Here is a 13,666-nt window from a genome sequence, read left to right as displayed (position 1 = left end):
AAATTTAAAACATTCAAAAAAAGTTATTTCCACCTCACCCCTCTCTCTTTCTAACTCACCTCTCTCTCTTCCCAACTCACCTCTCTCTCTCTCTCCAACTCACCCCTCTCTCTCTCCAACTCACCTTCATCTTCTCCGATTGAAGTCGCCGGCCGGGAAAATTTCCGGTCGGCGACTTCAAAAAAAAAAAATTTCTCTCATCTCTCTCCCCCTTCGCCGGATTTTTAGAGAGAGAGAGATGAGGGAAAAAAAAAATTTTTTTTTGGAAGTCGCCGGCCGAAAAAATCTCCGGCCGGCAACTTCAATCGGAGAAGATGAAGGTGAGTTGGAGAGAGAGTTGACATGGAGAGAGATGTGTGGTGGAGAGGAAATGAGGTGGAATTATAATTTTATTTTTAATTTTGAAAAAAGATTTAAAGGAAGGGTAGTTAGGACAATTACATCAAAAAAGGGGGTCATATTTGAATTTACGAAAAAAAGGGGGCCATAAAGGAAGCTGGTCACAAAGTAGGGGGCCATATAGGAATTAACTCTTTTTTTTACTTGTAATTGAATTGTGAAAGAATTTGGAACTTAGGGTTTTTTACTTGTTTATTTTACTAAATTTTTTTCACTAAAATTACCCGAGCTCGTCCGGCCCGCGTTCGATGGAGCCCGCTCGGGCAGTCGGGCTCGAACGGGTTACGGGCTCTGATATTGGGACTTCTGTCCGGCCCGATCCGCCCGACTCCCTTTCGCGGGCTCGGCTCTTCCGAGCTTGATCCGCCCGAGTCCGGCTCATAGTTGTTCGAGCCCGTCCGAACCTGCCCGATTCCCACCCCTACCCACGGCTACTAATGTCACCGGGTACGGTGGCGTACTTTTCTCTATGGCTAAATGATTATTTAGGTCAGAATATTATTAGTAATAACCAAAAAAGCATGTAACTTTTGTTATTAACTAAAGATTACCAAAATATTTTGGATAATGATGCAAAAGGTTGAAAATAATACACAAAATTATCAATCAGGTCATTTTTTTAAAAAAATCTTCCTGAAATACCCTTACCAACTAAACTCATATTCTCTCTAAAAACTCTCATAAGATTTTAGGTTTTTTTTCATTCTTCATCTTCTTCCCGATTCATCTTCTTCACGATTCATCTTCAACTAAACTCCTATCTCGATTGATGATACCTCGGATCACGAAATTCATCCACATACGACCAAGTTTCCATGGTTTCTTCTCCACCAACATCTTCCCGATCAAAGCAACAGTAAGATTTATTCTTATTTCATCTCTCGTGCTCTCTGTCTGACGGAGGAGTAAAGAATTTCTCAGTCATCCTCGACTGTGACATCAGTTTGCTGCCGTCACTGTTGGTGGTGGTAGTGGTGGTGGAGAAGGAGGTGGAGGAAATGAGAACTTTCAGAACCCATTAATGGGTAATCATCAAGTTCTTTGTTCTGGAAGTAACAACCAATCTATGTTGCAGATGGAAGTTGCCCCTTATGGAGTTAGTAACAAAGAGTACAGGTACTTTGAATTGTCACTCTCAATTATAATATCAGTCTGAATCTTTATTGCTAGAATTAGCTTTGTTTAAAGATTGAAGAATACTAAAAATGAAAAGGGATTATTTGTTATTAAGGAATTCAGACAACATGATTATGTGTTTGTCGGATAAGAGATGTTCTTGGTAACTGAGGTGATTAATCAGAAGAGCTACATATGAGATGTTTGATGAAATTACTAAGAGAGATTCATACCCCTTTTTCTGATCTATACTTCGAACAAAGGCCTGTAGGGATATCTAAAGCCGATAATTTCAGCTACTTAGTCACGCTACATATGAGATGTTTGATGAAATTACTAAGAGAGATTCATACCCCTTTTTCTGATTTATACTTCGAGCAAAGGCCTGTAGGAATATCTAAAGCCGATAATTTCAGCTAGTTAGAGCTTGTTCCAATCTTATCTCAATCACCAAGACAAAAACTTGTTGAAAGTCTATGATTACAGTAAGCAAGCATGGGTGTTCAATACTCTTGTGGCTATTAAGAGGCTTTGCCTTCCATGATGACTATGTGATTATAAAAAACCCAGTTTATGAAGTTTGTGAAAGAATGTTTTGTGATGGAAGATACTATTTGTGGTTGAGATGGATTATGGTTCTGTGTGTGAGTTTGGTAGCTTTATTAGTATCTAATTTTGTTGATTTCTTGTCATTGGTGGGGAGTAGTTTTTGTGTTGTATTAGGGTTTATATTACCATCTTTGTTTCATTTGATAGTATTCTACACTATTTAAATAGTTATTTTCTCTTTAAATTATGTGATTTTTCAATTTCAATCCATATTATGCAAACACATATTTACATATTACATTATGCAAACACATGTTTGCAGAACAGATAGTTGCAAACAAGTGTTTGCATAACTTGTTTGCAAAACAGATTGTTGCAAACACGTTTGCATAACAGATTGTTGCAAAAACGTTTGCATAACAGATTGTTGCAAACACGTTTGCAGAAAAACGTAAAGGAAAAAAACGCCGTTTTTTCTGGATTTTTTTTTTGAAAAAAAGTATTGAAAGTGGATCTTGTTAGAAAGCTAATGAAAAATCATTTCTAAATATATAATTTTTATAGAAATCCGACATCTCAAACAAAAGTTATATCGATTTAAAGTTTAATGAAAAATAAAAGAAATTAGTTATACAAAATGACAAAAAAGGGTATTTTAATATTTGCACACTTTTTGACCTGAATAATAATTTTCAAATGTTTTGTGCTTTTCTACTCATTTTCAATATTATTTTGACCTTTCTAGAAATTACCTCTTTCTCTATCCGGCTTAGGGGTGGGATAACGGCCCGGAAGCCCCGTACGCGCTTGGTTCCGCCCGGGTCCGTTAGGTACCGCGGGTACCCGATACCCGTGACGGGAAAAGCCCGACCCGTCAACTGGGTAGTTAGCAGTCGGGAAATGGTCATAGCCCTTTGACCGGGTGACCGTACCGATTAACCCGTCCGATTAAAGACCGATGGTTAATACCGATAGGCCCGACCATTAAGTACCGAATTAACTACCTACCCGACCGACTGCTCGCTGCCCGTAGTAAATTAAGGTTAATCCAACAGTTGATATTTGGAGCCAATCGAGTATGATGCACAACCGTTAGATTAAAACCCTAGAGTCCAGAACATTCTACCTTCCTCTATATAAACCATTTAAACACCTCCTTCCTTTCATTTGCCGCACCTTCATCTGAATCATCTCTCTCGCTCTCTGCCTCCATTCATCACTTTATCTGTTCTAAGTTGTAAACAACTAACCCTATTACGTTCTTCACTTCAAGTTCATCTCTTTGCCTTCCCCTTTCGTATCTCTCGACTCTCTTCTTCACTTCAAGTTCATCTCTCTGCCTTCACTTTTGTGCTTTTGTAAATTTAAGTACCCCCAATATTGTAATGTTACTTTTTTTTGTTGAAACTATTGTGATCTTACTTGTAAATTGTAAGTGACTAAGTGACATTTAAAAGTATAAGAATAGTTAATGAAATCTCAGAATTTTAACCTTTCATTTAGGTATTATTTAATTGTAAATTAGGTGGTTTGGCCCGATACCGTCCGACAGATACCGGTGAGTCCCGACCAGTCTCTCGGTCACAAGCGGGATTTTCAATGGAAATGTTTATTTTGACCGGATCGGACCGACTGAGTAAATAGGCGAACATTGATTTTGAGTGCCCGACCGAGACCGACCGATGAAGTGAAGGCCCACGGTCAGCCCGACCGGACCAATTCCCACCCCTAATCCGGCTATTAGGGTAGTGGCGGGCCTATTTTTTTTATATTGACTACCATAGTCATTACAAAGGCTTAAATTGATACGATGTGATAAGCACGATAACTGTCAAATTATCACTGGTCTAAAGTCCGACGAAATTAAATGGTCTAAAGTCTACAGAAACTTTAGTTACATCCAAGTTCAATGTTTCTGGATTTGCACCTCTGCATTACAAAGTAGATGCACTTACTAACTGGGCTTCGAATTTTCAACAATTAAAAAAAAATGGCCTACGAGTTGTTGGCGGCCGTTATAATGTTTTGTTGCCCATTGCCCACCCATGGCCCCCCATGTCCGTCCAAAAGGTCGGGCTTGTCGAGCAACGGGTAGACGGGTCGGCACACAAAATAAATCTGATTAAATTCAAAAAAGACTTTACTTCAAAGAAAAACCAGAAGAGATTTGTTTAAGATAGTTTTCATCAGATTCATACCAGAAGAGATTTGTTTAAGATAGTTGTTTGATGGAAATATATATTTCATCTAATCTGTGTCTTCATCGCCTCTCTTTTTCGTTATCTTTCCCTATCTTTCAGGATATCTTCACTAAATTCTTCTTCTCTTCATCATCTTCTTTCCTTATTGCTTTTCAAGAATAAACTCTCTCTCTCTCTCTCTCTCTCTAGAGCCCTCCTCTCTTACAATCTTTGAAAGATGAAAAGATGAGACATTTGGTCTCTATTTGGATTAGGGTTACAATGTGCCAGGAACCAACCCTACATCCAATGGTGACGGATTTGCACGTCCCTCTCATTCGACCACCTACATCGTTACTTTTCTGCGGGTTGGTAAACTTTTGGGTCGAACGCGAAGCCACACTATCTTACCCGAGCCCGACCCACTAAATCTAACGGGTTGGGCGAGTTGCTAACGCGAAGGTAATGGGCTCCCTTCTGGGTTGAACGCGAAGTTGGGCTATCTAACACGAGCCCGACCCACTAAATCTAAACGGTAGGGCAGGTTGCTAACGGGCGATTAACGAGCTCCCTTCTAGTTCGAACTAAAAGCCAAGCTATCTTACGTGAGCTCCACCCACTAAATCTAAAGGGTTGGGCAAGTTGCTAACAGGCGGTTGAACGCGAAGTTGGGCTATCTAACACGAGTCCGACCCACTAAATCTAAACGGTAGGGCAGGTTGCTAACGGGCGATTAACGAGCTCCCTTCTAGGTCGAACTAAAAGCCAAGCTATCTTACCTGAGCTCCACCCACTAAATCTAAAGGGTTGGGCAAGTTGCTAACAGGCGGTTTACGACTGGGTCAAACACGAAGCCGTGCTATCTTATCCGAGCCCAACCCACTAAATCTGACGGGCTTGGCAGGCTGCTAACGGGCGGTTAACAAGTTGAGTTCTGGGTCGAACGCAAAGCCGGGCTATCTTACCCGAGCCCAATCCACTAAATCTAACGGGGGGCAAGTTGCTAACAGGTGGTTAACGAGCTCCCTTCTGAGTCGAACTTGAAGCTGGACTATCTTACCTGAACCTGACCCACTAAATCTAAAGGGTTGGGCGGATAATACCCTCCTTCGGTTTGGGCGCCAAAAGACTTCATCGAACTCGAGTCAACAATGGCAGCCATTATACTTTTAGTCCTACAACTCATTTTCTTGTACTTTTGAGACTCATATCTATTTTTTCCGTTTTGAGTGGAGTTTTTGCTAATAAAATAAGTTATTTTTCCACAATTAACAAAATTTTTCCTAACACTATTTTACGAATGCTTCGAATTTGGAACAAAAAATTGCAGCTTGTGAACTATTATAATTGTTCTGATTTTGGAACCAAACAATTTCGATTGGCAACCACTTTCCCCTAGAGAGTTTAACTTCTTATACAGATTTATATATACAATAACCAGGAATCATAAATAATAGAACTAAAAGCACTAGATTCCTAAACAACATGGGTGACAACTGAGTGCTCGAATCAATGTAAATCCTGACCCGTTGTAGTTTATCGTTACTGTGCCCAATAGCTAGTACTTTAACACTCAAATCGAAAACAATTTGTTGCCACACCTGGAAGAAAAATATTTTAGAAAAGAAGTTAATAAAAACCGTATAAGTTCGGAGAAGAAAAATAAAATTCAAACAGGGAGAAATACAGTTTCACGGGTTTAGGCTCAAACTGTGATGTTGGAGATCGAGCTAATGACCATAACCCGAGATTATTTGGCTCTAACTCTAGTTTATGAGCTTTGAGCTCACTAAATCATGGCTCAACAGTATAAGAGACTTCCAGATTATCTGTCAAGTAATTATTTCTAGGCTTACCTTATACTTTTTTGTGTTCTTAGACTAACCTTTTTTCTAGATGAACACTAATAATGTTCTCAGTTCTCACTCACACAAACTGTATTTCAAGACTATATAATTCTTACTAGACGACAGAGTTCAATAATTGTTTTAGGTTTTTGCAGAAAATGAAGAAAATAGTAATACCTTATTAAGATTATTCTTGGCGTTCTTCGCTTGTTTTTATTCGCCTTTATATTTTGGCTTCCGCTTCTCAGAGAATGCTGCCAAGCCTTCTAATCGATCTTTTGTATTCAAGAGTGGCTCGTAACACTCTTCTTCTAATGCTAAAGCGGATTGAATATCAATCTCCATTCCTCCATCGATAGAACGTTTTGCCATCCGAATAGCTAACGGACCCTGTCAAAGATTACAAATTTATTAAATCAAAGTTTTCATAAATAACATATATGCATACAAGATTAATTGCATTACAGAACAGTTGGTACTAAAAACTCCAACAGCTATACAATAAGATTCCTATGTGGACACGGTTGTCTTCACGTAATTTTATTTATTACTTTTGTAATCCCTTGTAGATAACCAGGACCATACAAATAGTATTTGTTGAATAACTGTTGTAAGTTTATTGTATAAATAAAATACGTCGTAGTATGTTTAGAATTAACAACTTAAATATGACAGGAAAATGTCTAAAGAGAACAGGTAGAATTACAAACTAAAGTTTGCATTTGAGAAGTAAAAGAGGGAAACAGTACTTAAGAAAGACAAATGTGGAAACATTAGTGCTCCAAGACCCTCTAGTTGACCCTTTTAGATCATCTAACAGATCAATACTAACGCTTCATTGAGGTCTTCAAATATCGGAAACAGCGAGAGCAACAGTAGCGTTTGCAGAACGGGAAGGATCTATTTATCTTAGATATCTCAATGTGGAACTACTTCTTAAAATAACGGTTTCTTAGAAACGATCATAAGATCCACTAGGATCTTGTTGAACCACTGGTGGCCACGTAAACACTCTCAAACTGTCGAAGGATGATGTTAGGTTTTCAGTGATCACGTGGCAAAGTTCTCATGGTCATATAGATGGTGAATTTACAAAAGAATTCACATCTATAGCAACCAAACATCAAACATCAAACATCAAGTACTTAATGAACCAAAACTGAAGGAGTATTTAATCTTCACAACTTGAGTAATTTAGAGTTCCATTTAAGTAAATAAAATATAGCATTGACTAGACAGTTAAGATCATTCAATTAACGTGCATCAAGATTTATGCAAAATCACAGGGTGAGCGTGAACGAACAAGATATAAGTTCAGACATTACCAGCAGCAATTGAATCTTGAACTATGCCTGGGTAGAATAAAAACCGTAAAAAAACTGCCCTGCGGTGTGTAGTCTGGAAACCGGCGAGGCTGCCTTTTCGAGCTCAGCATTCAACTCTTTTATATTTTACTTTCTTTTTTATCTTGACTACAAAAACTTTGACTATATAGAGACATGTGGTGAAAATGAAAATCTAATGTTATTAAGGATGGATGATTTTGAGTTTCTGTTACCTTCTGATTTATATCTCGTGCAACTTCGAGAGCCTTCAGATGAGCCTCGCCAGAATGAACAGAGTAATTTACAAGACCTGTCTCATTTTGCACTCCGATTTTTTGAAGTAAATATGAATTGGCAGATTTTCAAACTTGGAGTTTTTGTAGTGTGTAATTACCTATTGAGATTGCTTCTTTGGCATCGATCTTTCGTCCAGTGAAAATGAGTTCCTTAGCAATTGATTTTCCGACCAGTCTAGGTAGACGTTGGGTTCCACCTGCACTGCAAGTAAATGAAAATTGCTAAGAACATTAAGTACACATGATTATATAAAACATCGTCGCATTAAAACAAAGAAAATATTAAGAAATATGTAGACAATTAAAAAACATTTTTCAATCCCAAAGAGAGTCTTCCAACTCAATTTTTTTTTGTGATGATGGGAATAAAAATTGTATTTTTGCCTTTCCAGGCTTCCTGGAAAAACATTGAATTGAATACCCACCACATTAATTAGTCAATCAGCTTCAAGAAAACTTCAAGCAAGAAGTGCAACTAAAAGTAAAGATATTCTAACAAGAAAACTGGATTTGTACTCTCGTAAGTAGCATCATTGATTACAAACCCGGGGATTATAGCAAGTCCAGTCTCTGGCAAGCCAAATACAGCAACTTCTCCTAAACTCGAAAAGATGCAAGATCCAACTTAGAAGGAATACAGAAACAGAACTCTAGAGGTAATTAAGTTAGCCAATAGAGCAGAATGAGAACATCTATTCAGTTCATCATTGATCATACCACATATCCGAAGATCGCATGAGAGAGCCATTTCAAGTCCACCACCAAGTGCTGCTCCTTCAATAACAGCAATTGTGGGAATGCAAAGTCTCTGATTAAAAGATGATTCAGTAAAACAACAACGCGGATAAAGTAAAGATTACACGGCAAAATCAGTGAAGAAGTTAAGTTAGCCAGGAAAAGGATAAATGACAGAGAAAGTAAGTATACAAGAAGAACAATGAAAAAACTAGAGAAAGAGCATCAACCTAATGACTCAACTACGTGTATAATGCATACCTCTAAAAATGAGAATGTTGACCGCAAAGAGTTGACGAAAGCCCTAGTGTCAGACATAGTCATTGTCTTGCGCTCCTGCCAAAACACTTGTTCAAAAATTAATAAATTTAAGTCGTAGAGAAAGTTGAAGCTATAAAGCAGGTACAGATTACATTTCTTGTTGAAATCAAACTGAAACCTCTCACGGGTCTTGAATGGATTCCTCTCAAACTTCAAAATCTTAAAATATTTTTCTAGCACTAGAATATTGATGATGTTGAAACTGGTTGAAATTTACCTTAAGATCAGCACCTGCACAAAATACCCTAGGAACCGAGCTGCAAACCATAACAACATTAGCTGAGGAATCCACATTAATAGCTTCCAAAGTATGTCGTAAACCTTTTAACATATCCTTTCCGATCGCATTTTTAGCTTCTGGTCTATCTAACCTCACCTCAACAATCCCTGTATATCAAAACAATCATATTGTTTTGATAGTATAAAATTTGGTGCATTCAGGAGCCAAAATGATTATGCTAAGTTACTAAATGAACCAAGTTATCAGTTTTCGTTGGCGTTAATGTATAATATATACTACGACAGACATAAATACGAGTATCATAAGTTCATAACCTAACATAGGTACCAGTTGTGGGTATCAGAATAACCCTAACTGACATTAGTAGGTTTGCTCTAGGGTTCAATAGGTTCAGCTCTCATAGCTATACTAGATAGATCCACAATTGTAAAAATGGAAGAGAGAAAGATAATTACCAGAATCAGAATCTGAGAGTTTCTCTACTTTGACAGATTGAGAAGCCGATTCCAACAAGAGACTTCTGAAAGAATGTTTTCTCCATGGATGAAAAGTTTTCCCTAATTCAAGAGAGAAGTAGGGTTTTGAATTTCTTTTGCTTATCGTTCTGGTGATCAACAATACAGAACTCATTTCTATGTTTTAGTGAGAGAGATATAGAAGAGGGAGAGGGAGAGGTATACTATGATCGATCATTCGTGCCAAATCAGTTGAAGGACCAAATAGTAATGCACGAGGCATTTCTATCTACTATATAAAATAAGAGGGGGTAGTGGAGCGGGACTTTCACAGACTTTTATAGACAAAATGTCCCGTAGACATTTCAACACATTTCGGATGAGTTATTATAGACAACATGTGTTCATAGACATTTTCAAGACATTGAGAGTTTGTAGACAAAATGTCTTTATAGATATTTCAAGACATTTGATCCATAGACAAAATGTCCTGGGGACATTTTAAGATCTTGAGTCCATTGACAAAATGTGTAATGCATATTATATTTGTGCTAATCAAAAATATATTTTCGACTTTTGTAGACATCTGTGAATATTTGTGGACATTGATGAACATTTGGTAGACATTTATTATTTTAATATTATTATTATTATTTAATCACATGAAATAATATATTAATACTAACATTTCAAAAATATATTTTTCGACTTTCGTAAACATCTGTGAATATTTGTGGACATTGATGGACATTTGGTAGATATTTATTATTTTAATATTATTATTATTTTTTAATTACATGAAATAATATATTTATACTAACATTTCAAAAATATATTTTTCGACTTTCGTAGACATCTGTAAATATTGTGGACATTGATGGACATTTGGTAGACATTTACTATTTTAATATTATTATTATTGTTTAATCACATGAAATAATATGTTAATACTAACATTTCAAAAATATATTTTTCGACTTTCGTAGACATCTGTGAATATTTGTGGACATTGATGGACATTTGGTAGACATTTATTATTTTAATATTATTATTATTGTTTAATCACATGAAATAATATATTTATACTAACATTTCAAAAATATATTTTTCGACTTTCGTAAACATCTGTGAATATTTGTGGACATTGATGGACATTTGGTAGACATTTATTATTTTAATATTATTATTGTTGTTTGATCACATGATGGACTTCAAATGTCTCTTGTTTTTTGAAAGACATTTTGGCTTCCAAATTTGTCCCAAATCCTTCACAAATTCATCAAACTATGAAGTCCACCAAAGTCTGGGACATATTTTGTCTACAATCGAATGCCTCGGACTTTCATAGACTCTCAAATGTCTGGATTTGAATGCCTCAGACTTTCGTGGACTCTCAAATGTCTGAATTTGAATGCCTCAGACTTTCGTGGACTCTCAAATGTCTGGATTTGAATGCCTCAGACTTTCGCGGACTCTCAAGAGAAATAACCGATTCTCGATAAAGAATCCAGTTCGGATTTATGTCATGACTCTATCCAAACAACAAAGAAAGATAACACTCAGATAATTATATTATTAGCCAACCACTAGTCGCTAAGTTGGTCAGTGCATATACTCTGCAATGCATAGGTCTCAGGTTTGATTTCGTGGAAGTGTAAATTCAGGAATTGTCGTGGTTATTACATCGTCTCGATATATCAATATCTTGTAACGACTTATGTAGATCGTAGTCGATTTCTTAACAAAAAAATAATAATTATATTTTAAATAATAATAATAATCATATTAAATAATTATATTTTATTATTAAATAATCAATTTGTATAATTATTTTAAATATTATTTTGACTCAAAATTCTAACACTGTACACTATTGATGTAATTATTTCTATTACCATAGCCGCGGTGGACTCTATGGGCAAGCAGACAAAGCCTCACTTCGGCCCCTAGGGCCAAAATGCCTTACACAAAGACTGCAAATAAAGAATCAAGGGGGTTCCGACTTATTTTATTTATATAACATAATTACTGAAAGCAACAAATAGTCTAATTTGGTTCAATTGGTAGAAAGCATGTTCAAGAGTTCGAAAAACCCAAATTCGATCCCACGCATAAGCCTCAGTACTTCTACCACCGACACAATCACTAAACCTCCACACTCTACCTCCACTATCACCACCATGATTACTAAACCTCTATCACTATACCTTTACTACCGCCACCATTATTAAACTTCAACACCACAACCACCACCATTAGTTATTTTAGTTTACACTTCTACCGCTACCTCAATTACTAAAACTCCACCATTGTACTTCCACTACCACCACTAAAATTACTTAACCTCTACCTTTGTACTTCCACTACCACCACTTTCACCACCATGACTAGCACCAATACTAAACCTTAACATCACAATCACCATTACTGAACCTCTACTACCGCAACCAACATTATCACCACAAGCACAAGAAAAGAGGCTGAAATATGTGGTTCTTTTCTCAGAGAATCATTTTCTAATACTTTACTTTTTTGATTTAAAAAAAAACTGAAGAAGTTACTGACTCATCGAGTTTTGAATTCGCTGAACCACTTGATTGGGAGATCGACTAAGGACCAACGAAGGCTTTCGCGAACCCGAACCACTTTCCGAGTAACTCAATCAGATCGTTCGATCCAGACTAAGTTATGTACACAAGTTTCATGTTTAAACTTCACGTATGTGTAAAGAAAATGTATAAAGTTATGATATACAATCTTTTTCTTGTAAAACGTGTGTAAGTCACATTCTTAAAACTCGTTTAGGGCCTCTAAAATCTGATCAGGACCGGCTAGGGGTGAGAATCGGTCGGACGGGCGGGAAACAGACACTAACTCAACCGGTTCGTGGGGAACGGGCAGAAGTCTTAAGTGTCCACTCGGACATCTGGAAAAAACAAGCGGACAATTCAGATTTTTTTCCAACAAAGTGTTCGTCCGTGATCGTTTTGATAGCCGGGCAAACCGGGTAACAGTCGGTCGGGCACCGGTTACTAATGAACAAATAAAGAAATTTCTTATTCGAAATTAAACAGTTTTGTAGCTAAATACAACTTTCTAAACTCCCACTTTACAATTCCAAAAAGTAAATGAATAAAATTAAAAAATAATCATCGAGATTTTTCATGGATTACGATCGGTTATATTCTTCTTCGGATTACAATCGGTGTATTGTGGATTCTAGGGTTGCTATTGAGATTTTGGAGGAGAGAGACTAGACAAGTGTAGAGGCAAAGACAAGATTAAGAAAATGATTTCTAGAATTACATATTTTTACTCCTGAAATCTAAAAGTTGTAGCTAACCCTGCAAATCTAAAGGCTTAAAATCAATCATATAAGCGGACGGGTATAATAGGTAGGATACATGGACGGGCATAACGGGTAGGATAAACGGACGAGTATAACGGGTAGGATAAACAGACGCGTTCGGTCTGCCGGACTATATAAGCGGGCGGACTCAGTCGGCACCGGGTAAAGACACATGCCCGCGTCCGTCAGCTTGAGCTCTTTCAGTCGGGCGAATACAGACCGATTCGGACATCAGATGGTCACGTACACTTCAAATTAGGACGGTCGTGGGCGGGTTCCGGGTCAAAATCCCACCTGTGGGACCGGCCCTGACCATGCCCATTTTAATATTGGTCCTCTTGTTTAAAACCGTTTGAGAAAAAGTAGCCTTAAATTCATTTAGTATAGTTATGTCAAAATCTCAACCCATATGAACAAAAGAAACAAAACGAAAACTCATTTCATCTCCACACATTTCAAGTGTATAGGGCACTTTCAACAAATAAAAAGAAGAATTTCCAAAAAAAACAAATAAAAAGAAGTAAATTGCACTAATTTTTATGGTAGACGGAATATTCCAACAAGCACCAGTGGTCTAGTGGTAGAATAGTACCCTGCCACGGTATTCCCGGCTGGTGCAATTTTCCATTTTTTTTCTTCCATAAACTATTCAATTCCATAGGAACATGGACTTTTTAATCTCTACAGAAAATTTCAAACATGGATTTATGAGTATACCGACTTTTTAATGAGTATGAAAAACTACCAAAGAAATATTCTCAGCTAGTGAGATTCCACAAAAAGAAATGAGGATAGCTGATGTGATTAACTATTAGCTCAATCGGTAATAGATAAAAAAAATAGAAAAAAGTCA

At 37.0% G+C, this 13,666-nt stretch overlaps 1 protein-coding gene across 1 annotated transcript; it reads right to left on the bottom strand.

The window, feature by feature from the left end:
* Positions 1 to 5,600: 5,600 nt before the first annotated feature.
* On the bottom strand, positions 5,601 to 9,772 carry LOC147544580 (ATP-dependent caseinolytic (Clp) protease/crotonase family protein). Its single transcript, XM_086635180.1, has 9 exons — positions 9,465 to 9,772; positions 8,986 to 9,155; positions 8,709 to 8,783; positions 8,430 to 8,520; positions 8,258 to 8,309; positions 7,811 to 7,914; positions 7,650 to 7,726; positions 6,269 to 6,481; positions 5,601 to 5,845 (listed from the first exon to the last, which is right to left on the bottom strand). Exons 1-8 carry the CDS (start codon positions 9,637 to 9,639, stop codon positions 6,305 to 6,307), a joined length of 921 nt encoding a protein of 306 aa, XP_086491306.1. The 5' UTR covers positions 9,640 to 9,772; the 3' UTR covers positions 5,601 to 5,845; positions 6,269 to 6,304.
* Positions 9,773 to 13,666: the final 3,894 nt, after the last annotated feature.

Source organism: Eschscholzia californica, unplaced genomic scaffold (assembly GCF_041429995.1).
Source record: "Eschscholzia californica isolate CP2 unplaced genomic scaffold, dmEscCali1.0.p SCAF_4, whole genome shotgun sequence".
NCBI classification, from domain to species: Eukaryota; Viridiplantae; Streptophyta; class Magnoliopsida; order Ranunculales; family Papaveraceae; genus Eschscholzia; species Eschscholzia californica.
This window is presented reverse-complemented; position numbering and strand designations above follow the sequence as displayed.

Excerpts from the sequence above, each read along its gene's own strand:
- LOC147544580 (XM_086635180.1), bottom strand. The coding sequence starts at position 9,639 with ATGAGTTCTGTATTGTTGATCACCAGAACGATAAGCAAAAGAAATTCA. Across the intron at positions 9,156-9,464 it reads ACTCTCAGATTCTGATTCTG|GGATTGTTGAGGTGAGGTTA; the intron begins GTAATTATCTTT and ends TTTGATATACAG. Across the intron at positions 6,482-7,649 it reads CACGAGATATAAATCAGAAG|GGTCCGTTAGCTATTCGGAT; the intron begins GTAACAGAAACT and ends AATCTTTGACAG.